Genomic DNA, 26,621 nt, shown 5'->3' with positions numbered 1-26,621 from the left:
AGTGTGGTTAGTGAAATAATATCATACCAATCTAAGTAAATTAGTGCCCTAGGATGTATTTTCAATAGCTGTGTTAGCTCATATACATCTCATAACATTTAAGTATGTATAACCATATTGGTAAAGATCAAAGAACTGTTTCGGAGGATACAAAGTGAGGTAACAGCTTTTCCCAATCAAAAGGTAATTATAATTTATCAACCGCACATCATTAAAATTCAAGATTCACAGATTCTATGGATGTCCATGTCCACATGCTGACTTATAGTATGGACAGGGCATGACTCAGAATCAGTCACATAAAGTTCTGTCTAGGTATTGGAGGGATCATCACAACTCCATATTTGAAGTTTAAAGTCTACCTATAATTTAAAATTTAATATCAGTAGAGCATGAATTTATATTAGATAAAAAATTCATACATAATATGAAAAAGAGTACAGAAGATAACACATTTTCTGCCTGTAGGAACCCATGATGCAAAAAAGGATGGAGGTCATAGCTCCTATTTCATACTGCTAGACACTTAACTGAGAGCATTGTTTTTAGTAATACTGTATTATATTGAAACATATGACCAATATTTGCTTTTTATGACAATTTGCTTGCATCTCCCACATACTTTAAATCCTTCTGATGGGAATACAGCAGCTGCCCACACTTAACAGTACCACACATTATATAGATTTATTCTCTACAATCCTAAAAAACAAAATTTGTGCTTTTTATCCTTAATTTGGTAGAAGGAATGAACTTCTAATAATTAAATCCCTAAATATGCATGGTTCATGTTCTTGGAGGTGCTGTCAATTTATAACTGGTGAATAATGCCAAATTATGTTCATATAAACTTCGTTCCAGAGCTGGGTTATTTTGAGTTTCAAAATAACCCAATAGATACAGCCTTTGTGTTTTAAAGACTGTATCTCTTGAAATAGTGCTTAAGTCTAATTATTGTTGACAATCATATGATGTCTAGAGCAAGGAAAATCCATCGAGTGTATTTTGAACAAAATCCCAGGATTAGTTTTCAATTTAAGGCCGCAGCAAACCTATTAAAGAAAAAAAAATTGTACTCCTAACAGGGGTTTAAGGCAATCTTGAAAACCTTGAAATGCATTATCCTCCATACATTGCATAAACAAACATCATAAATTACTGTAGTTAAATCAATTAAAAGCTTTCCTACTTAAAAAGAGCCAGAATGAATGAGATCTCATTATATAATTTATCTCCCAGGATAAGCAACATAACCAGCTGAGTACGAATGGTATATAATACCGACAAGATGAGATTAAGACACATGTGCAACATCTGGGTATCTTTATTGTAGACGTTTCGCCATCCAGTGGCTTTATCAATACAAATTCTAGGACATAACTTGAAGACAGTAGAACTATGTACAGAAAATGAGGTAATCAGTCCCTCAACCTAGGAGTAGGTGCAAAGAGCACCATAGTCGTGGAGATTCTCCACGACTATGGTGCTCTTCGCACCTACTCTTAGGTTGAGGGACTGATTACCTCATCTTCTGTACATAGTTCTACTGTCTTCAAGTTATGTCCTAGAATTTGCATTGATAAAGCCACTGGATGGCGAAACGTCTACAATAAAGATACCCAGATGTTGCACATGTGTCTTAATCTCATAACCAGCTGAGCTGATTTTGAAAGCTATTGAATATTTCTGTTATTCAACAGAGATACAAGATCACCAAGCTCTGGTAGGTAGTAGTCTGCTAGCAATTTGTGTTTTTCCTCATCTGTGCTGTCAGCCCAGTCTTCTAGGTCCTTCATTGTTGTTACCCCACTCAGAACAACCAGTGTGTGAAGACCACAATTTTTCCCAAACAAAATGTCCGTGTTACACCTGGAACAAGATTATGAGGTAAAAATGACAAACTGAAAAATGCTACAGAAGTTTAGAATATGAAGGTCATTTATAAAGACTAACAACTAAAATAATAAACTAAAAACAAATTATAACTAAAATTGTCTTCTGACCAAATGCAAATTGCATATCTTGCAGGACTGAGTTCCCATTATTGATTTTTTAATGTAAAGTTATAAAATTTTCATTATTTACAGGATTTAAGAGTTATCAAACTCATTGGAAGACTGCACGTCACTTAGAGAACTAACGTGATTTGATTATATGACTAAACTCAGGTCATGCTAGGTTAGGTCCACAGACCTCATTTGGAATTTGTTTGTCTTTCATTGTGGTTAAATTAAATAATGTATGTTGTATGGAGTGAATGGAGACAAATGGTTTTTAATACTTGACGTGCTGTTGGAGTGTGAGCAAAGTAACATTTATGAAGGGGTTCAGGGAAACCGGCAGGCCGGACTTGAGTCCTGGAGATGGGAAGTACAGTGCGTGCACTCTGAAGGAGGGGTGTTAATGTTGCAGTTTAAAAACTGTGGTGCAAAGTACCCTTCTGGCAAGACAGTGATGGAGTGAATGATGGTGAAAGTTTTTCTTTTTCGGGCCACCCTGCCTTGGTGGGAATCGGCCAGTGTGATAATAAAAAAAAAAAATGTTGTACAAAAAATATACAAATAATATTTTGTAAACAAAAAAAAAGGCTAAAATATTTCCCATAAAAAGGAATGATTATATAAATTTAAATATATTTAAATCTATAACTGAAATTTATTTGACAGATTCATGGAAGAGGCAACATTATTATGAGAAAGAAATTAAAAAAAAAAAAAAAAAAAAAGAACTAAAATACATGTACCTGTAAAGTGAATTCATTTAGAACCAGTATAGCTCTGAAGTACATTGACAAAATTGTTCCATTGGAAGCAGTGATGTTGTGTTTGAGGGCTGTGTGTGTGGTGTAAATATTATGCACAGAATTTGTAGCTTGGAGATCAGGAGGAGGTGCGGGGGTTACTAAAGGTATTATCCAGAGGGATGAGGAGGGTTCATTGGGGTGGCTTGAGGAAGAGCAAAATAAGATGACTTGGAGAGTGTATAAATTTGTAGTGGAAGGAATGCGGGGTAGAGATCACCCTAGGAAAGGTTGGAGGGAGGGGGTAAAGGAGGTTTTGTATGTGAGGGGGCTTGTAAATCAAGCAAGAATGTGTAAGCATGTTAGAAGTGAATGGAGGCAAGTGCTTTTATGACTTAACGTGCTGCTGGAGTGTAAGGAAGGTAATGTTTATGAAGGGATTCAGGGGGCTGAGGAGAGGGTTATTGATGTGGTTTGGGCATTTAGAGAGGGTAGAGCAAAATAGGATGACTTGGAGGGTGTATAAATCTGTAGTGGAGGGAAGGAGGGGTAAGGGGGTCATCCTAGGAAAGAATGGAGGAAGGGGATAAAACAGGTTTGTGCAAGGGGCTTGGACATACAACAGGCATGTGTGAGCATGTTAGACTGAAGTGAGTGGAGACAAATGGTTTTTGGGACTTGATCAGCTGCTGGAGTGTGAGCGGGTTAATATTTTGTGAAGGGATTCAAGGAAATAGGTTAGTCAGATTTGAGTACTGGAGGTGGGAAGTATGTACAATGACTGCACTTTAAAGGAGGGGGGTTTGGGATATTTGCCATTTGGAGTGACATCTGAACTGTCGTATCTGCACGCCTCTGCAAAGACAGTGATTATGTGTGAATGATGGTGAAAGTGTTTCTTTCTTTTTAGGGTCATCCTGCCTTGGTGGGAGACAGCCAGTGTGTTAAAAAAATAGATATAGGTATAGATAAGATTGCAAATGAAAATGAACATACCTGTCGCCAATCATGAGGGTACGTGAAGGTTTTAGTTGATGCTTATCACTGATGACACTAAACATCTTCTCTGAAGGCTTTCCCATTACTACTGGTGGGCGTTCAGCAACTACCTCCACACATTTTACAAGGCAACCAGTACCTGAAATATAAACACAACTTTCAATGCATGCTTTGAATATTATGCCACTACAATACATTGAACATCCACTTGAAACTGTATACAAATGTTGTGTTTTAGATGTTTCATCATTGACATAAGATTAATTTTAAGCTGAAAATTAATATATACAGTACTGTATAATGTATTTCCCTTTGTACTAAAGACTCAATGGGGCTTAACCTGAGTGATGGATACAATATTCACTAAGCCATGCCAAAGACATAAGCATATTAACTTACAAATCTGCCACAAAATAACCAGTTCTCTGTCTGTAGTAGTTTCTTGAAATACATAAACAGAGTGGGGACAAGTAGTTTTTATGACTCGACGTGCTGTTGGAGTGTAAGCAAGATAGCTTTTATAAAGGGATTCCTGGAAACCAGTTAGCTGGACTTCAGTCTTGGATGGGGAAAGTAAAGTGCTTGTCACATACATAGCACAACTGATCAGAAACTGACTTAAGGAACATATCAAACTCCCTCTTTGAGATAGCTAGGGATCTGCTGGTAATTCCCCTTATATATGAAGGGAGTGTGCTGATGAATCTTGGTTACTTTACACTTATTGAATTTTAGCAAGCAAGTTTATTTAGGCACATGTACACGTAAGTACAATTATCATACATAGTGTAAGTTACCTAGGATAATCCAAAAGTCAGACAAACTGACTTATTTCCATTTCTCATTGCACTCTGATTTTTCAACTGAGTATTTTGCACCACCTGCCGAGTCTCTTGCTTTTGTAGGGAGAGATATCGGTGTGCAGATTTGGAACAAATCCCTCCAAAATTTTCCTGGTGTAAATTATGAAAATTCCTCACCAGGCTAGTACAAACAATTAAAATACATTTAAAGAGAAAACAATGACTACAAAATGTTTTGCTTGGTGTAATCTTTTTATTAAGTTGATAAAGCTCACACAGAGTGGAACTTTATTTTAATAAAGGTTTGCTCTGTCTTTCTTTCTTTGATGTTTTTGGGGATCATCTTTAAGTTTGATACACTTTTGACTTATCTGGGTTTTCCTACTCCTGCAGCCAGGCTTGTCTGATGCCTGCCTGGTCAACCAGGCTGTTGCTGCTGGCAGCCTGCTTACCCTATTAAACTTGGAGCATTATTAACCCAGGATAGTCTCAGAAAGTCGAGCTCAGTGGCTTACTTTCATTGGGATCCTTCAATTCTCTTTCCCAAGATGCTGCCCACAACAGTCAACAGACTCCCAAGTACAGTACTTATTTACTGCTAGATGAACAGGGGCAAGTTTAAAAAGACTTACTCATACGTTTTTCCTCACTCAGAGATTGAACCCAGATCCTTTCAGCTGTGAACCTAATGCTCTAACACTTAAACAGTAGAAAGTAAATCCTTATTGGGCTTCATAGCCAACTTGGGTCATTCACTTAAAAGTACAGGATTAGCTCAAGAGCTCGAGTTTACACCATGCAAATTCAAAAAGGTAATAAAATGTAGAGGCATATACACAAACACAATGCTAAAGACAGTACAATACTTATCTATGTAAGTCTTTGCTGTACTTTAAATTACCTGAAGAATAAAAGCTTTAACCCTTCAACTGTCCAAACATAGATCTATGTTTTCACGCATAGCGCTCTGACCTTGATTTTCTCCACAAGAAAGCATGTAAAAAAAACGTAGATCTACGTTCGGAGCACTAAGCGAGCAAACGTAGATCTATGTTTGGACAGTTTAAGGGTTGGTTAACAACAGCCCTCTTACCTGGAAATATAAGAGAGCTATTTTCAATTGGAAATTTTTCATCCGTATTTGTGCAAATAAATAAACAATTTGGGTTGTTTAAGTATGATGCAGCTCTCATGATTTTCGGGAAGCTGAAGTGACCATCGAAACCAACTGCCACAGCCCCAACCTCTGGATCTAGTTTTATCGTATCCACCAAGTCAAAGACATGTCCTGTCAGAGGTTCTGGCTGTAATGAGGAATGAAGTAGTACATTAATATTACAGTACTGGTCATATTAATCAAATGAACTGTACAGTAACTACAGTGTTAAGTGTAGAATCAGAAGTTGCTAAATCTGTATCACAAACCAATCACTATGAATCAGAACAGGATGTTACATTTAATAAAATGTTTTACAGACTACAACATTCTTAATAACGTACTGCAACTTCACTGTGTCCAATCCCAACGTCATCCAACTCCTTTGTCATTCCCGACATTCCTATAATATACACTTTTTTATTGAAGTCTAGTTGTTTGAGATACTGAGCCATTACATATGATGAACTCACAATCTCTTCCTGAAACATTAAAAAATATACTAATTCACATGGTTTCTAGGCTTGTTGCAGACTTTCAGCTCAACAACAAAGACATGATACTTCCATCAGTCAATCTGTAATAAAAAACATAAGTTATTCCACAACCAAACAGCTGTTGCTCATTATACCACACTGAATCAAGCAACAGGCATGTCATATTACTACACTAATGTAATTACTTCTTACGTAACAATGTCACAAGATTGTACGTACTGTGAACCCTCAATTTAACAGACTAATGGAGAGAGGAGTATCTGTTAAAGTTGATTGTTTGCTAAATCCAAGTGATGAGATTGTCTTTTCATGAGTGTAACAATAATGGACAATTCTGATTTAACAAATTTTTGTCCATAAAATGTTAAATTTACTCAGTGGATAGTACAATAATGGACAATTCTGGATTTAAATGATTTTGTTGTTTTCCTGATGCTGTCTGGCCACAGACTTTGTTAAATCCAATATACATACATTAAATTGGGGCTAATTAAATTGAGGTTTACTGTATTACATTACTCAAACCAAATTGTATATATTGTATTAATAAAACAACAATGCTTACTGTTACAGTACCTTGTCAGCTATATAGCCAAGTCGCTTACACTTGGCAACATATTCATCACGTGATTTAGTAGAATTATTTGTCACATAAAATATCTTCTTCCCTAAAGCTCGAAGCTGGTTTAAAGCTTCATTTGCCTGGCCTAATAAAGTGTCACCATACCACAAAACACCTAAAACATAAAAAAACAAAAGTAATTAACACAATTTTACAACACACTAGAAATGATACATGTAATAATATTTTATTTCAGCATGATACAGTAGCTGTACAAAAGAGAATGAATGACATTAGGTGTACATACCATAAGCCCCAGTATATGCAGAGCACCTCAGGCAAACTTAAGACTAACTTAAGATTAAGAGGGCAATAACAACACAGTGTTATTAGTTTAACCTGTTAATTAAATTTTAAGCAAGTTTCTTTGTTTTTTAAGGTTTTGCAAACATAACTTACAGTTTTTTAGAATGATCATGAGGTCAAACAGATGTTATAGGCATATAAATAGTACATTAGGTAGATTAATAAACCTAGGAGAGCCCATTAAAGTCAAATAATGTGATTTATTTCCATTGGTGTTCATTTTTTAAATATTTACATAAAAGGAAGAATACAAAAGGCTTTACAAATAGTATTATAAATGTGTACAAAGGTTCTAAGGGCACATAAATGTTATGTATATTTAATCTCGGAGAACCCAACAGAATCAAGCCTAGTTAGGAGCCAAACTTACAACAACAAACAAAAGTTTATTTCTTTGCTAAGGTTACAATGTGTATTTACATTTCATAATCTGATTGGTAAAAAGAAAGCCACTATCATGCCATGACATTTCAGGCAGACTTAACCTAATACTTAAAAATACTGTAACCTATTTTGTGGAGTCCTAATAATTGCTACACATGCCTTCATCAGGACTATACACTATTTAGAATGGAGATCTGGTGGCTCGGTTGGCAATGCACTTGCCTCACACACCTAGTGTCCATAGTTAAACCCCTGGCATTGGTGGAAACAATGGGCATGTTTCTTTACACCTGCTGTCCCTGTTCACCTAGCAGTAACTAGGTACTTGGATAATAGTTGCACCCTGGGGGACAAAATTAAAGGACCTCAATATCACAATGATTTTTTCTTAGGTTATCCTGGGTAAACTCCAGGTGGCTAACCCTCCGGATTAAATATCTGAACAAATCTTATCTTAATGTTATTCTCTTCACAATGGACTGTCTCCTTGATACACTCTTGAAGACACTGGACAGACACCTAGTCACTGCCCGACCAGATGCGCTGTGGTTCGTACGTCAGTTTATGTGTAACCAGCATTAACAGTCTGGTTGATCAGGCCCTGATCCACCGTGAGGCCTGGTCACAGGCCAGGCTGTGGCACTGACCCCTGAAACCTTCTCCAGGTATACTCCAGGTTATTCAGGGTGGCTAGTCTTCCAAGGTTAAAAATCCGAACAAAATATCATGAAAGCAAAAGACTTGGCTGGAGATGCAACATCCCACTAATGAAATGACAATCAGTTACTTATTTTCATTGTGATCATTGAGGACTGTCTGCCTTATTTCCATTGGGGGTTCTTCAATCTTGTCCCCCAGGATGCAACCCAAACTGGTTGACTTACATCAGGGTACCTACTTGCTTGCTAGGTGAACGGGGTAACAGGTATAAGGAAACACACCCAATATTTCCACTGGGCTGGGGACTGAACCACAAACACTGAGTGTGGCCTATTTCAATGACGGCCCTTTCATCCCCTTCCCCAGGATGCGACACATAAGTCGGCTAACACCTAGGTACCCAATTACTGCTAGGTGAACAGGGCCAACAGGTGTGAGGAAACATGCCCAATGTTTCCACTTATGCCAGGATCAAACCTGGGTCCATCATTTATGAGGCCAAGATGATGCCACCTTGAGCCCTGAGCCCTATGGGGCTCAGGGCTCAATATTGGATTAAGGACCACAATGAAAATAAATCACTGATTGTCTTGACTGGGTACTGTATTATTATTATTATTATCATAATTACAATCAAAAGTAAGTGCTAAACCCACAAGGGTCATATAGGACTGCCTTGATTGGGAAATTCTGTTGAAGAAACAACTTATCACTGATGTACTATATCTATCTCCAGAACCCTTGTACAGATTTATACTGCTAAAATTATCTGCAGATTTCCTGAATAAAACATTGTTTATTTTTCTTCAGTATTTAATCTCAGACTTGGAACAATTTGAGACTGGAGGAAAATAGTCTATTTAAATGTTGGCAGAACAAAAATGTAGAAGATAGGAAGTATGATGATACTCGAATATATGTCATTGCAAAGATTAAATAATCTAAAGAAAAAATATATGCTGTATTCTTAAAGTTAGGGTCAGTTTTTTATTTGTATTCCCTCGAAAAACACAAATTTTTACAATGGTTTTGAGGGTAAGCAGGTCTTATAGGCTAATTTCCACTGCCATGTGTGATTCACCTAAAATACAGAGAGGATTATGTAAAAGAAATCTTACAGTTGTACTGTTTAATGACATATTTTCATTAGATTCATATAAAATAACACACTGTAACCATCAGATACGAAATTATTGAAATACGATGATGCAATCATGAAATCTCAGGTTGTCCAGGTACCAGCTAGTAGTAACAACCAAGAACTTAACATTTTTGTTATCTTAATATTAATATTTACTGTAAAATGGTTACTGACTTACCGTCACAATCTGATAATACATTATCAAAGCTGCTGAGAAACTCCTCAATGCAAGTTTGGTCAAGACGTCTGGGTAGAAGAGTCATCCTTCTGGTGAACCTAACCTGATGATGATACTAGTCAACTCTTCTATTTTTAACTTTGATGAGAGTGCATTGTCATTATATCCATGGAGGAGGTGGTAAGCCCCAGTCAAGTCTTACTGCACCTGGTATATCATGTTTTGATCCAAGGAAGGGAAAGGTAGTGCCATTTCCTTGGATCAAGAGCCCTTCACAGCATCAACGCAGCCCTTCTCTCCTTGAAGGGTTCTTTGATGAACTCTTCAAATTCAAATTCAAAGTTTATTCTCTATAAGGATTACAATGCTGAGTTTACAGAATTTGGTTATTGTGTGGTTTACATGTAATAAAATAATTACAGAGGGTGCCACTAGAACGCCTAGCATGGCTAGGCATTTCGGGCAGACTTAGATTAATTCTTAAATTTAAAATATATTACAAATTATGAGGTAAGTTGGTAGGATGATACTTATGACACTTTAAGACCTAGGGTTACTCTGTATTATTATTAAAATAAAAACGTAAGTGTTAAGCCCACAAGAGTGGTATTATTACATGTATGGGGGAAGGCTAAACCCATAGGGGTCATACAGCGCCTTGGAAAATAGAACACTAGGGATTGATTCAAGGATTTGGAGCATCAGTCCAGTTCTCTGGACTGATCAGCATCAAGGTGAGATGTATCTATAGTAGACGAAAAAACTGATCGAACTAGAAACTTGAAGAATAATGATGTTAGAAATTAAGATTTTTAAGTGATTTTTTATTAATTATGCAGATCAAGCTCCTTTATAGTTTGGCAATAATTTATTTCTAAAAATGTCCACTGTTATATTTGATTTGCTATGAGCATTGCTTTATTTTGTGCAACTGTAAGAAAAAAATATAAAACTAACCTAACTTAAATCTTACTCCATCAGCGGTAGATGTGGGACTGGTGCTCCTTTAACATTAGATTTATTTTTGTGACTGGCCAAATAATTTCTCAAGATATAACGATTTGTGCCAAGTTATAGATAGCATTCTTGTACTTCATAGAAGATAATGTGTAGTTTATTAAAAGGACCAGATCTCCATATTAGCCTTTTTTTGCAGTAACAAACTTTAATAATTCATATTTCCCCTAAAGTTCCTCAAGGCTGGTGAGGGACTGTCGATTCTAAAAACCGAATTTTTCCTGCTATATTTCATGTTATTGGCATACCTTATCCATATAAGCTGTGTTACATTATACACATAATTATCCATGCCTTTATATATATAAATACCTTATGGTGTATGCTGTTCATACTTTGGGATAGACCAAATTCCCTCTTTTTCTGCCGCATTACTTCTACATTACGCTTAATATATTGTAATTGCGAATAAACAGCCATGGTGATTCGTTTGTAATTTGAATCCCGTTCTTTTCTAAAAGGTGACTACTGTAAGTGTTAGACCACAGAGAAATGATTGCTGGAAGTGTTCGACCACAGAGAAATGATTGCTGGAAGTGTTCGACCACAGAGAAATGATTACTGTAAGTGTTCGACAACAGAGAAATGATTGCTGTAAGTGTTCGACCACAGAGAAATGATTGCTGGAGGTGTTCGACCACAGAGAAATGATTACTGTAAGTGTTCGACCACAGAGAAATGATTGCTGGAAGTGTTCGACCACAGAGAAATGATTGCTGGAGGTGTTCGACCACAGAGAAATGATTATTGTAAGTGTTCGACCACAGAGAAATGATTGCTGGAAGTGTTCGACCACAGAGAAATGATTGCTGGAGGTGTTCGACCACAGAGAAATGATTACTGTAAGTGTTCGACCACAGAAAAATGATTACTGGAGGTGTTCGACCACAGAGAAATGATTACTGGAAGTGTTCGACCACGGAGAAATGATTGCTGGAAATATTTGACCACTGTGTCCCGTAGCTCGATCACTAGCGCACTCAGCTCACACACTGAGGTCCTGAGTTTGAAAATCCGGTACGGCTGGATAACATTAGGGAAGTGTTTCAATAAAACACCTGTTGTCCCTGTTCACCCATCAGTATAAAATGAGTACCTGGGTGTTAGTGGACTGGTGTGGGTCGCACCCTGGGACAAAACCGACCTAATTTGCCAAAATGCTCTGCATAACAAGCGACTTTCTATATAGTATGTCATTGATGTCAGCTAGGCCTGTATACCTTGTACATGTACGGGTAGAAATAAAGATGTCATTATTATTATCAGAGAAATGATTTTTGGAGGTGTTCGACCACAGAAAAATGATTATTGTAAATGTTCCACCACAAAAAATGATTGCTGGAAGTGTTCGATCACATAAATGATTACTGGAAATTGTCGACCACAGATAAATGATTGCTGGAAGTGCTCGACGACAGATAAATTATTGCTGGAAATGTTCGAGCATAATAAGTGATCGCTGGAAGTGTTCACCGCCTCAGTGACAATCGTTGGAAGTGTTCGCTTTCTACGGGTGATTCTCTCGAGGTCTCAAAAATGACGTTTTTCCACTTTGGAAATTGTATTGCTTTGGCTTATGGACCATATTTCCTTACTTATAAATATTCAGGAATGTAAGTACTCTGTTTCATTGAGGTTAAATGAAAATAGTAAATATTAAGGTCAAGGTTTTAATTAAAATAAATAAAGGTTATTTTCCGTTTGGTCTGGGCTAAACATACGGGTTTAGCGCTCCCCATGATTGTAATAATAATCTTAAGGGGATATTTTTAATGTTGTTGAAGAGTTTTTGATCCAAGGAGTTTGAGTTTCCCTTCTCCACTTTTAATTGAACTTATCTGCCTCAGGCTGCTCCATAGTTGGTAGAGGGGGTCTAGGGGACAATAATTATTTATTTATTTATTTAAAAATTTGAGCACACATACAGAGGTACAAAAAATACAGATAAGAGCAGCATGCCAAAGCCACTTATACTATGCATAGCATTACGGGCTGGCTTAAAATTAACTTAAGATTAAGATTATTTACTACCAGTCAATTTTACTTTTGTACATTAAACATTATTTTATACTTCCCATAACTTTTTGTTGCCAAATTTTCAAGTTTTTATATTCAACCCCAACCTTTGTATTATCCTTTGTACCTGGGTACCTGTCTACCATCTTACTATCATATTATAACCAAGACATTACCATTGTGATTTTTTACTATTATTCTTTTGGTACTTTAATTGTGAATTTTATTTTGTCAATTTAAATCTATAGTTATAATCTTGATCTTGTCAACAACCTATACCAGACTCTAGTGCAATTGCAAGTACCATTTCAAATTGTATTTTTATATTATAAGTTTATATTATAATTCCTACCATCTGTCCATTTAACTTTGCTTACCATTACTTAATTTTAGTCCCTTATATATTTTCTCCTTTATTTTAGCTTTATATAACTATCCTAGTTTATATATCCACAATTGTTAAAATAATCAAGGTGCTATTCTCAGGTGCTAAAGTAGAATAAGTTCACAATTTTGCCATTATATTCCAAAGCTCATTTATCTGATTACCACTTTATTCTTCACCACAACCTATATTAGTCCCTTTTTATTATAATTTTAAACTATAATTCTAACTTTAAAAAATTACCTTTATAGTACTACCTACTATCATATTCCCAAGCTCTATTATATGATCATCACTTTATTTGTATTAGTCCCTTAGCTCATTATTTTACATTTGTTAAATAATTCAGGTGCTCTTTTTTAGCTTAAGACTATTTACTTTGTTTTATACTTAATTCTAACTATAGATTCACTACAAATCTTATGATTACAAGCATTGATCCTGATACCAACCTCTTATTTAATGACTTAAATGAATCAAACAGTTACTGTAATTACTACACTGCAGAACAATCAAAGGCACTTCTCAGTGCCAACAACAACATAACTGTCTTTAACTACAATATCAGATCTTTAAGCAAGCATTATGATGACCTCATAGCATTACTAAATTCCTTACATGCCAATATGTCCATCATTACACTAACTGAAACCTGGCTAAAGCCTGATAGTACAGATGTCTATGCCATTCCTGGTTACACAGCCATACACAACTGTAGGCCAGACCAACAAGGGGGTGGCACAGCCATATACTACTCAGACCAACTAGAATGTATCACTAATACTTGCACAAGGGATGAACATGGGGAATATATAATAGCTAAATTCAAATCCAAATACCTACAAAAACCTCTCACATTGATAAACATCTACAGAGTTCCACAGTCAAACATTAGCCAATTTAGTCAAAATCTAGGAAGTATGATAACTGATGCACGCATGAACAAAGATCACTTACTACTCTCAGGTGACTTCAATATAAATCTCCTGCAAGACCAGGACCCACACGTTACTGAATTCACAAACACAATGAGTAACTGTATGTTACTACCAACAGTAACAAAACCTACAAGAGTTACAGAGACTAGTGTTTCCCTACTTGACCACATCTGGACCAACACCATATCCCCTTTAAAATCAGGCATAATTACAGATAATACCACAGACCACTACCCTACTTTCCTCATAACAACTCTTGGTAAACTACCCCAAGACACTACTAAAGTCACCTTCAGACTTCACAATGAGGCAGCCATTAATAACTTCACAACAGCATTAGCAAACATTGATTGGCACACTGAGCTAGAAATCTATACAGATATTGACGAATGTATTAATAATTTTCTAAAAAAGACCCAATACCTCTATAACAAGCACTGCCCTAAAAAAACTAAACAGATGACAGCAAAGAGACTGAACAGTCCCTGGCTAACACCCAGCATTCTCAAATCCATAAATACAAAACACCAATATGAAAAACAGTACAGAATGGGTCACATAACCAGAGACCAAACAAAACGTTACTCGTCAATCCTAACCAGCCTGATAAGAAGGGCAAAAAAATTGTATTATGAGAACAGATTATCCAACTTACGAGGTGATATAAAAAAGACCTGGAAAACCCTATCAGAAATTCTGGGAACAAAAAAGATATCACGAAATAGCGAAATAAAATTAGCAAAATCAGATGAACCCCAACTCCCACCAACAGAAACAGCAAACAGACTCAATGATTTCTTCTCCACTATAGGACAAAACCTTGCCAATAAAATCCCAAGCTCAGATACCCCACCAAATGACTACCTCACCGGCAACTACCCGAACACACTGTTCCTAGCTCCGACTAACCCATACGAAGTCTCCCTTATTATCAATGCACTAAAAAACAAGGCAGGAGATTTAAGTACCTTACCACCCTTTATATACAAAAAAGTGTCACAAGTGCTATCTCCAATCATTGCAACACTCTTTAACAAATCCATCGAATCCTCCACCTTCCCTACAGTACTCAAAATAGCAAGGGTCACCCCGATCCACAAAGGAGGAGACCAAACAGAGTTGAATAACTATAGGCCAATATCCAACTTACACCCTCTCTCAAAAATCTTCGAAAAATTAATTCATAAACGAATCTACTCCTACCTTATCTCCCAAAACATACTCAACCCCTGCCAATTTGGATTCAGGCCTAATAAAAATACTAATGATGCTATTATACACATGCTAGAACATATATACACTGCAATAGAGAAAAAAGAAGTCCCACTGGGGATCTTCATTGACTTACGTAAAGCTTTTGATACAGTTGACCATGACTTGCTCCACGTAAAATTGTCACACTATGGTATAAGAGGGCACTCCCTCAACTACCTCAAGTCATACCTCAGCAACAGAAGCCAATATGTGTACGCAAATGGGGCAAACTCTTCTGCGCAACCAATTACAGTTGGTGTCCCACAGGGAAGTGTCCTTGGCCCTCTTCTCTTTCTCCTATACATAAATGACCTTCCAAATGCTTCGCAATTACTCAAACCCACACTATTTGCAGATGACACTACATACGTCTTCTCTCACCCGAGCCCAGTCACACTAGCCAATACTGTAAATACCGAATTACAGAAAATATCTACCTGGATGAGGACTAACAAACTTACACTAAACATTGACAAAACCTACTTCATTCAGTTTGGTAACAGAGCTACAGATGTCCCTCTTAACATAATGATAAACGGATCACCTATCACAAAGCTAACAGAGGGAAAATTCTTAGGAATCCACCTTGATAATAGACTCAAATTTCATACACATATACAACAAATTTCTAAGAAAATTTCCAAGATTGTAGGCATACTATCGAAGATACGGTACTATGTTCCACAGTCAGCCCTCCTGGCCCTATATCACTCTCTTATTTACCCCTATCTCACCTACGGAATTTGTGCATGGGGCTCAACAACAATTAACCATCTCAGACCACTAATTACCCAACAAAAGGCTGCAGTTAGAATGATAACAAATTCTCACTACAGGCAGCACACTCCACCAATATTCAATACACTAAACCTACTCACCATACAAAACATCCATACTTATTACTGCACCTATTACATACATAGAACACTTAACTCTGATATTAACCCTCCCCTCAAACATCTCCTTGCCAACCTCAACAGAACACATGACCATAACACAAGGCACAGATCACTCTTTGATGTTCCTCGTGTTCATCTCACACTATGCAAAAACTCAATGCACATAAAAGGCCCTAAAATCTGGAATTCATTACCTTTAAACTGCAACATTAACACCCCTCCTGTTTATAAATTCAAGTCTCTACTCAGAGATCACTTACTCACCCAAAACCAAATAAATACTGAATAACTGAACCTTATAAATTGTATATCTTAAATGTTTCTCACAATTATATCACATAAATGTTAAACCTAAAACCGAATCTAACTTTATTATTTTTTAAATACACTACCTAACAGAATCCTTCATATGACTGAATGCAACCATATGACCTGTCTTTGTAATACTCACTTGTGCTTTATAGTAATCTGTTTACATTAATGTTTTATCACTGACTTCATCATTGCTTAGTTAATCTTAAGTTAATTTTAAGCCAGCCCGTAATGCTATGCATAGTATAAGTGGCTTTGGCATGCTGCTCTTATCTGTATTTTTTTGTACCTCTGTATGTGTGCTCAAATTTATAATAAATAAATAAATGAAATCAGTGATAAAACTTTAATGTAAACAGATTACTATAAAGCACAAGTGAGTATTACAAAGACAGGTCATATGGTTGTATGCATTGTTGTACATTCAGTAGAATGGAGTATTCTGTTAGGTAGTGTATTTAAAAAATAATAAAGTTAGATTGGGTTTTAGGTTTAACATTTATGTGATATAATTGTGAGAAACATTTAAGATATACAATTTATAAGGTTCAGTTATTCAGTATTTATTTGGTTTTGGGTGAGTAAGTGATCTTTGAGAAGAGACTTGAATTTATAAACAGGTAGTGTTTCTTTTATATTTACAGGTAATGAATTCCAGATTTTAGGGCCTTTTATGTGCATTGAGTTTTTGCATAGTGTGAGATGGACACGAGGAACATCAAAGAGTGATCTGTGCCTTGTGTTGTGGTCATGTGTTCTGTTGAGGTTGGCAAGGAGATGTTTGAGGGGAGGGTTAATATCAGAGTTAAGTGTTCTATGTATGTAATAGGTGCAGTAATAAGTATGAATGTTTTGTATGGTGAGTAGGTTTAGTGTATTGAATATTGGTGGAGTGTGCTGCCTATAGTGAGAATTTGTTATCATTCTAACTGCAGCCTTTTGTTGGGTAATTAGTGGTCTGAGATGGTTACTTGTTGTTGAGCCCCATGCACAAATTCCATAGGTGAGATAGGGGTAAATAAGAGAGTGATATAGGGCCAGGAGGGCTGACTGTGGAGCATAGTACCGTATCTTCGATAGTATGCCTACAGTCTTGGAAATTTTCTTAGAAATTTGTTGTATATGTGTATGAAATTTGAGTCTATTATCAAGGTGGATTCCTAAGAATTTTCCCTCTGTTAGCTTTGTGATAGGTGATCCGTTTATCATTATGTTAAGAGGGACATCTGTAGCTCTGTTACCAAACTGAATGAAGTAGGTTTTGTCAATGTTTAGTGTAAGTTTGTTAGTCCTCATCCAGGTAGATATTTTCTGTAATTCGGTATTTACAGTATTGGCTAGCGTGACTGGGCTCGGGTGGGAGAAGACGTATGTAGTGTCATCTGCAAATAGTGTGGGTTTGAGTAATTGCGAAGCATTTGGTAGGTCATTTATGTATAGGAGAAAGAGAAGAGGGCCAAGGACACTTCCCTGTGGGACACCAACTGTAATTGGTTGTGCAGAAGAGTTTGCCCCATTTGCATACACATATTGGCTTCTGTTGCTGAGGTATGACTTGAGGTAGTTGAGGGAGTGCCCTCTTATACCATAGTGTGACAATTTTACGTGGAGCAAGTCATGGTTAACTGTATCAAAAGCTTTACGTAAGTCAATGAAGATCCCCAGTGGGACTTCTTTTTTCTCTATTGCAGTGTATATATGTTCTAGCATGTGTATAATAGCATCATTAGTATTTTTATTTGGCCTGAATCCAAATTGGCAGGGGTTGAGTATGTTTTGGGAGATAAGGTAGGAGTAGATTCGTTTATGAATTAATTTTTCGAAGATTTTTGAGAGAGGGTGTAAGTTGGATATTGGCCTATAGTTATTCAACTCTGTTTGGTCTCCTCCTTTGTGGATCGGGGTGACCCTTGCTATTTTGAGTACTGTAGGGAAGGTGGAGGATTCAATGGATTTGTTAAAGAGTGTTGCAATGATTGGTGATAGCACTTGTGACACTTTTTTGTATATAAAGGGTGGTAAGGTATTTAAATCTCCTGCCTTGTTTTTTAGTGTGTTGATAATAAGGGAAACTTCGTATGGGTTAGTTGGAGCTAGGAACAGTGTGTTCGGGTAGTTGCCGGTGAGGTAGTCATTTGGTGGGGTATTATCATTAATAATATTATTATTATTATTATTAATGATAATCTTTATACAAGTACATGATACTACTGATGCAGTCCTGGCTGACATCATTTGCACACTATATAGAAGACCCTGGTTAGGCAGAGTATTTTGTGCAACTTTGGTTAATCTTGACCCCCAGGATGCCACTCACACCAGTAGGTTTATTCATATTCAAGTTTATTCTCTATAGAGATTACAATGCGGGGTTTACATATTATAGGATATTGTGTGGTTTACATATCAAATACTAATTACAAAGAGGGTTACTGTCATGCCTAGCATGACTAAGCATTTTGGGCAGACTGAGATTAATTCAAAACTCTATATTGGTACAGATTATGGAGCATATTGGTATTAAAGCTAAGTAACTGCATTACAGTTCATAAATTTAGCAATGTGAATGGTTTTGTTTTGGTACATTACATAGTTTCTATATTGGAGTATCACAGGCAAACTTATGACTAGTTAAGGTTCATTAGGTAATAGGTGTGCGTATTACATATTTCTATGTTTATAGTCAATTGGGTGAGTGTAAGTGTGAATTGTGGGGACTCACAAATATTGAGGGGAGGTCTAGGTTGTTTTTTATGTGTACCTACTCACTGTTAGGTGAACAGGGGTGGCACCTCTGCTTTTTGCTGTTTTTATTACGTACTTTCTCCAGTAAGTTGTGGTAGTTGCAAGTCGGAGACCGGACACCCAGTTTTCTTTGTATACTGTACGTGATATTGGATATCTCTCTTTTCTCAGCTCCAGAGAGAATACTCCAACTGTTTCAAAGCATTCCCAACAATGGGCTTTTTTTTTATTGAAAACCATGTTGAAAGACCTTTTGGTGTCCCATGGCCTGGTAGGCAACACACTTGCCTCACACACTGAGTGTCTGTGGTTTGATCCCTGACAAGGGTAGAAACATTGGACGTGTTTCCTTTCACCTGCTGTCCCCATTCACCTAGCAAAAAAGTAGGTACCTGGGTGTTAGTTGACTGGTGTGGGTTGCTTCCTGGGGGACAAGATTGAGGACCCCAGTGGAAATAAGACACAGTCCCTTGATAATGCACCACCTTTCTTGGGTTATCCTGGGTGGATAACCCTCCGGGGTTAAAAATCCGAACAAAATCTTTTCCAGTGCTCTGTGAATTTTGGATTTTTATGATTATTATGTATTACATTTTGTGTTATTACATTTATTGGGGGAAGCACTAAACCCATAGGAATTGTATAGTACCCTGGGGAATGGGAGGCAATCAGGTTTGATTCAAGAAAAGGAAAGTTAGGTCCAATTCCTTGGATCAGTAGCCCCTCCCAGCATTAAGGAACCTCCCCTGAGAGGCTAAGATTGTGTAAGTATGTTTAGGCACAGGTACATATAAATACACTTATCATACATAATGTAAATTACTAGGACAACCCAAAAAAAAGTCAAGACGAAGGGACTTTATATTTAGCTACTCGCCTTTTCTTCATGCCCTGCTGTTAATACCCTGTTTGCACTTCTCTGACAGCACTGTCTTTTTAATGCAGATGATATCTATGGCTTTGTATCAAACATGACTATAGTGCAGTGTCCATAATTAGAGTACAGTACAGTACACGTACAGTATTATAGTGCCAGTGAGGGGGACTTGATTGAAGGCATTGAGCATATGCTTCTCTTATTTGGATTAAACCAGAATACCTCCCTTTCCTTCAGGCATTGTATTACCCTAATGACTTTGGCATTCTCATGAAAGTAATAATAATACTGTAGCACATTTTTGTCTTGTGTCATACTCTGCTGAATGATCCATGGGAACAATAATTTTCAATATTATAGGTAGTAGGTTGGTAGACAGCAACCACCCAGGGAAGTACTACCGTCCTGCCAGATGACTGTGAAACAGAAACCTGTAACTGTTTTGCATGATGGTAGGATTGCTGTTTTCTTTTTCTGTCTCATAAACATGCTAGATAACAGGGATATCTTGCTACTCCTACTTACACTTTGGTCACACTTCACAGACACGCACATGCATATATATATATACATACATCTAGGTTTTTCTCCTTTTTCTAAATAGCTCTTGTTCTTCTTTATTTCTTCTATTGTCCATGGGGAAGTGGAAAAGAATCTTTCCTCCGTAAGCCATGCGTGTCGTATGAGGCGACTAAAATGCCGGGAGCAATGGGCTAGTAACCCCTTCTCCTGTAGACATTTACTAAAAAAGAGAAGAAGAAAAACTTTATAAAACTGGGATGCTTAAATGTGCGTGGATGTAGTGCAGATGACAAGAAACAGATGATTGCTGATGTTATAAATGAAAAGAAGTTGGATGTCCTGGCCCTAAGCGAAACAAAGCTGAAGGGGGTAGGGGAGTTTCAGTGGGGGGAAATAAATGGGAATAAATCTGGAGTATCTGAGAGAGTTAGAGCAAAGGAAGGGGTAGCAGTAATGTTGAATGATCAGTTATGGAAGGAGAAAAGAGAATATGAATGTGTAAATTCAAGAATTATGTGGATTAAAGTAAAGGTTGGATGCGAGAAGTGGGTCATAATAAGCGTTTATGCACCTGGAGAAGAGAGGAATGCAGAGGAGAGAGAGAGATTTTGGAAGATGTTAAGTGAATGTATAGGAGCCTTTGAACCAAGTGAGAGAGTAATTGTGGTAGGGGACCTGAATGCTAAAGTAGGAGAAACTTTTAGAGAGGGTGTGGTAGGTAAGTTTGGGGTGCCAGGTGTAAATGATAATGGGAGCCCTTTGATTGAACTTTGTATAGAAAGGGGTTTAGTTATAGGTAATACATATTTTAAGAAAAAGAGGATAAATAAGTATACAAGATATGATGTAGGGCGAAATGACAGTAGTTTGTTGGATTATGTATTGGTAGATAAAAGACTGTTGAGTAGACTTCAGGATGTACATGTTTATAGAGGGGCCACAGATATATCAGATCACTTTCTAGTTGTAGCTACACTGAGAGTGAAAGGTAGATGGGATACAAGGAGAATAGAAGTATCAGGGAAGAGAGAGGTGAAGGTTTATAAACTAAAAGAGGAGGCAGTTAGGGTAAGATATAAACAGCTATTGGAGGATAGATGGGCTAATGAGAGCATAGGCAATGGGGTCGAAGAGGTATGGGGTAGGTTTAAAAATGTAGTGTTAGTGTTCAGCAGAAGTTTGTGGTTACAGGAAAGTGGGTGCGGGAGGGAAGAGGAGCGATTGGTGGAATGATGATGTAAAGAGAGTAGTAAGGGAGAAAAAGTTAGCATATGAGAAGTTTTTACAAAATAGAAGTCATGCAAGGAGGGAAGAGTATATGGAGAAAAAGAGAGAGGTTAAGAGAGTGGTGAAGCAATGTAAAAAGAGAGCAAATGAGAGAGTGGGTGAGATGTTATCAACAAATTTTGTTGAAAATAAGAAAAAGTTTTGGAGTGAGATTAACAAGTTAAGAAAGCCTAGAGAACAAATGGATTTGTCAGTTAAAAATATGAGAGGAGAGTTATTAAATGGAGAGTTAGAGGTATTGGGAAGATGGAGGGAATATTTTGAGATTGTTAAATGTTGATGAAGATAGGGAAGCTGTGATTTCGTGTATAGGACAAGGAGGAATAACATCTTGTAGGAGTGAGGAAGAGCCAGTTGTGAGTGTGGGGGAAGTTCGTGAGGCAGTAGGTAAAATGAAAGGGGGTAAGACAGCCGGGATTGATGGGATAAAGATAGAAATGTTAAAAGCAGGTGGGGATATAGTTTTGGAGTGGTTGGTGCAATTATTTAATAAATGTATGGAAGAGGGTAAGGTACCTAGGGATTGGCAGAGAGCATGCATAGTTCCTTTGTATAAAGGCAAAGGGGATAAAAGAGAGTGCAAAAATTATAGGGGGATAAGTCTGCTGAGTATACCTGGTAAAGTGTATGGTAGAGTTATTATTGAAAGAATTAAGAGTAAGACGGAGAATAGGATAGCAGATGAACAAGGAGGCTTTAGGAAAGGTAGGGGGTGTGTGGACCAGGTGTTTACAGTGAAACATATAAGTGAACAGTATTTAGATAAGGCTAAAGAGGTCTTTGTGGCATTTATGGATTTGGAAAAGGCGTATGACAGGGTGGATAGGGGGGCAATGTGGCAGATGTTGCAAGTGTATGGTGTAGGAGGTAGGTTACTGAAAGCAGTGAAGAGTTTTTACGAGGATAGTGAGGCTCAAGTTAGATTTAGATTTTAGATTTTGCCACCGAAGTGGCTAGTTTATTGTGCACCCCATATCCATCCTGTGGACGGTAGCGCGAGAGCATGTGGATACACAAAAGGCCTAGGAACTAGACCCCAAAGGGTTAACAGGAATACATATGGATTTATATCTACATATCTATAGTTCACTTATCTGTTACAAGCAAATTTAGGAAATTTGCTTAGTATATCTGGTATCTTATTTTCATTAATAAGATATCTTGACATGTCACATAGGTTATTATACTGTCTGTCGCTGTATTCCTCAATAAGTGGACAATTAAGCACATAGTGTTCAAGAGAGTGACCATATGCCTGATCACATAATTTACATTTAGTTTGATCATCATCTGTGTGTCTCCCAAACTGCCAGAAGTACTTGTAACCAAGCCTAAGCCTGGCCACTACAACATCAGTCAGTCTGTTCACATTGCAAGTTGCTCCATAAACATACTTATCTACGTTCATGTTATCATAGTGGGTTATAGATCTACTCAAGCTAGAGGCTCAAGTTAGAGTATGTAGGAAAGAGGGAATTTTTTTCCCAGTAAAAGTAGGCCTTAGACAAGGATGTGTGATGTCACCGTGGTTGTTTAATATATTTATAGATGGGGTTGTAAGAGAAGTAAATGCGAGGGTCTTGGCAAGAGGCGTGGAGTTAAAAGATAAAGAATCACACACAAAGTGAGAGTTGTCACAGCTGCTCTTTGCTGATGACACTGTGCTCTTGGGAGATTCTGAAGAGAAGTTGCAGAGATTGGTGGATGAATTTGGTAGGGTGTGCAAAAGAAGAAAATTGAAGGTGAATACAGGAAAGAGTAAGGTTATGAGGATAACAAAAAGATTAGGTGATGAAAGATTGAATATCAGATTGGAGGGAGAGAGTATGGAGGAGGTGAATGTATTCAGATATTTGGGAGTGGACGTGTCAGCGGATGGGTCTATGAAAGATGAGGTGAATCATAGAATTGATGAGGGGAAAAGAGTGAGTGGTGCACTTAGGAGTCTGTGGAGACAAAGAACTTTGTCCTTGGAGGCAAAGAGGGGAATGTATGAGAGTATAGTTTTACCAACGCTCTTATATGGGTGTGAAGCATGGGTGATGAATGTTGCAGCGAGGAGAAGGCTGGAGGCAGTGGAGATGTCATGTCTGAGGGCAATGTGTGGTGTGAATATAATGCAGAGAATTCGTAGTTTGGAAGTTAGGAGGAGGTGCGGGATTACCAAAACTGTTGTCCAGAGGGCTGAGGAAGGGTTGTTGGGGTGGTTCGGACATGTAGAGAGAATGGAGCGAAACAGAATGACTTCAAGAGTGTATCAGTCTGTAGTGGAAGGAAGGCGGGGTAGGGGTCGGCCTAGGAAAGGTTGGAGAGAGGGGGTAAAGGAGGTTTTGTGTGCGAGGGGCTTGGACTTCCAGCAGGCATGCGTGAGCGTGTTTGATAGGAGTGAATGGAGACAAATGGTTTTTAATACTTGACGTGCTGTTGGAGTGTGAGCAAAGTAACATTTATGAAGGGGTTCAGGGAAACCGGCAGGCCGGACTTGAGTCCTGGAGATGGGAAGTACAGTGCCTGCACTCTGAAGGAGGGGTGTTAATGTTGCAGTTTAAAAACTGTAGTGTAAAGCACCCTTCTGGCAAGACAGTGATGGAGTGAATGATGGTGAAAGTTTTTCTTTTTCGGGCCACCCTGCCTTGGTGGGAATCGGCCAGTGTGATAATAAATAATAAATAAATATTATTATTATTTCTATTATTATTATTAGTAGTAGTATTTTTATTGTTACAGATATTATTTATTAATTTTTATTGTTAATAAAGCACAGCATCCCCTCACTTAACAGAGTTCCTTTCCTAAGACCTCATTGGTAAACGAATTTGTCACTAAGTGAGGAGCATACTATAATGGATTTATGTCAGCCATCTTTGATAGTGTTTTAATGTCACCTTTGCACCATTTATAACATTTCTAGTATATTTTTAAATGTTTATACAGTAGTATACTGTATATATTAATAAACAGAATAGAGGAAATCAGCTCTAATATACAGTGGACCCTCGACATTCGATACTAATCCGTTCCTGAGAGCTATCGAATGTCGAAAATATCGAGAGTCGAATTAATTTTCCCCATAAGAAATAATGGAAATCAAATTAACCCTTTGACTGTCGCAACCCCCAATCCTGAGGTGTCTCCTGGTGTCGCAAAATTTAAAAAAAAAAAAAATTATTTTTTCTTATGAAATGATAGAGAATCTTTTCCCGATTGTAATGACACCAAAAAAAAACAAAATTTGATGGAAGACTGACGGAATTATGCTCTCGCGAAGTTAGCGACCTCGGCGCTGTCTACAAATCGGCGATTTCGCCCACTTTGAGCCCAATTTTCGGCTAATTTCTTTGTTCCAGTCGCCCAAACTCATAGCTATTTCTTTAGAACTCCATTTTTTCTATCGATAGAGTACAAGAAATTGCCCATTTACCGATTTCAACTACCTAATAATGTGGTCAGAAATTTGCAATTTGGCCAATTTCACGAAAACTAAAAAATATGGCAATTTCAAAATAAGGTCCAGAATGAACAATGCAGACATTCCCGGCTCTAAAATAAAATTTTCTTTGTTCATCAGTCATGTCTCAAGACCCCTCTGATATTACTCTTGGTTTCTATTTTCGATTTTTATTCAAACAAAAAATAGAAGACTTACTATTATGCAGACTACTGCAATACTGTAATAATTGTATAAATAACATCAACCCATTCATGACTGCATATTAGAATGGCTAGTTGGACATTTATTGGACAATGGCATCAATTGTTTACTTTTGAACATTGGCAAAAATCAAACATTTCCCCTATTTTGAGCTCCATTTCTAGGTTTTTTATAGTAAAATCAATCAAAATCACCTCTATTTCTATAATATGTTTTCCATTCTATCAAATGAGACCAAGAAAACGAGAATACAATCATAAATACTATACGAAAATAGACCACAAAGTCGGCATTTTAATTAAAAAAAGCGGTCAGAGTTTTTTTTTCTCATTATGTACTGCGTGCTCCAGGATTTTTTTTATATGGTGCACACTGACCACAAAGACCCATTCTCTCACATGTGGGCCTACCAGCTTTCTCCTGCTTGATTTGAAGCCGCTAGAATTTATGAGTATATATACGTCAAACACGGTACCTCGTAAGACGTATATATACGGCCGCGACAGTCAAAGGGTTAATCCATGTTAGACACAAAAGTATGAAAAAAAAAAAATTACCACATGAAATATTAAGTTTAATGGAATAGAATAATTGCAATAACAACAATAACAATAGATTAATAACAATAGAATAATTAACACTTACCTTTAACCCTTTGAGGGTCCATCCCATAGATCTACGGCTTTACGTTCAGGGTCCAAACCATAGATCTACGTCATGAGCTCAGCTCACTCTGATAAACTGTGAGTGGTACATTTGGGCCTAGATATGAGAGAATACATCTATGTGGTATGTGTGCACCACATAAAACAGATCCTGCAGCACGCTGTGTATAATGAGAGAAAAAAACAAATCATGATTTTTCGATTAAAACAGCGACTTTGCAGTGTTTTTTCATATGTTTTTTATAGTTTCTATTTGCGATTTCTTGGTCTCAATTGATAAAATGGAAGACATATTACAGAAATAGAGATGATTTTGATTGGTTTTCACACTGGAAATGGCTTGAAACTGAGCTCAAAGTAGCAGAAATGTTAAATTTTTGCCGATATTCGAGAGTAAACAAACGACCTCACACGTCTAATACACGCCAACTGGTGGGTCTAATATGCATTCACAAATATGGTGATGATATTTATACAATTATTACAGTATTGCATAACAGTAAATCTTCTATTTTTTGGTGTGAATAAAAATTCATTATGTGAATAAAAAATCAAAATGGAATTTA

The 26,621-nt window shown here is 37.2% G+C and overlaps 2 protein-coding genes across 3 annotated transcripts in view; one reads left to right on the top strand and one right to left on the bottom strand.

Moving 5' to 3' along the window:
• Positions 1-1,532: 1,532 nt before the first annotated feature.
• Positions 1,533-9,708, bottom strand: LOC128699410 (glycerol-3-phosphate phosphatase). The gene is made up of 6 exons (XM_053792090.2): positions 9,487-9,708; positions 6,772-6,932; positions 6,043-6,180; positions 5,636-5,846; positions 3,737-3,878; positions 1,533-1,869 (listed from the first exon to the last, which is right to left on the bottom strand). The coding sequence occupies exons 1-6, from the start codon at positions 9,569-9,571 to the stop codon at positions 1,674-1,676; spliced, it is 933 nt and encodes a 310-aa protein (XP_053648065.2). The 5' UTR covers positions 9,572-9,708; the 3' UTR covers positions 1,533-1,673.
• A 2,249-nt stretch (positions 9,709-11,957) lies between these two features.
• Positions 11,958-26,621, top strand: part of LOC128699412 (BOS complex subunit TMEM147) — a 74,932-nt gene continuing 60,268 nt past the window's right edge. For both annotated transcript variants that reach the window (XM_053792093.2, XM_053792092.2), the window contains exon 1: positions 11,958-12,116. In XM_053792093.2, the coding sequence (XP_053648068.1) occupies positions 12,040-12,116 (77 nt within the window). In that variant the 5' untranslated portion in view covers positions 11,958-12,039. The remainder of the gene's footprint in view (positions 12,117-26,621) is intronic.

The sequence above is a fragment of the Cherax quadricarinatus genome, chromosome 61, assembly GCF_038502225.1.
Source record: "Cherax quadricarinatus isolate ZL_2023a chromosome 61, ASM3850222v1, whole genome shotgun sequence".
Taxonomy (NCBI): Eukaryota; Metazoa; Arthropoda; class Malacostraca; order Decapoda; family Parastacidae; genus Cherax; species Cherax quadricarinatus.
This window is presented reverse-complemented; position numbering and strand designations above follow the sequence as displayed.

Coding starts and splice junctions, on each gene's coding strand:
- LOC128699410 (XM_053792090.2), bottom strand. CDS start 9,571: ATGACTCTTCTACCCAGACGTCTTGACCAAACTTGCATTGAGGAGTTT. Junction 6,181..6,771: donor TTGGCTATATAGCTGACAAG/GTACTGTAACAG, acceptor TTAATGTTTCAG/GAAGAGATTGTGAGTTCATC. Junction 3,879..5,635: donor TAGCTCTCTTATATTTCCAG/GTAAGAGGGCTG, acceptor TTTATATTTCAG/GTACTGGTTGCCTTGTAAAA.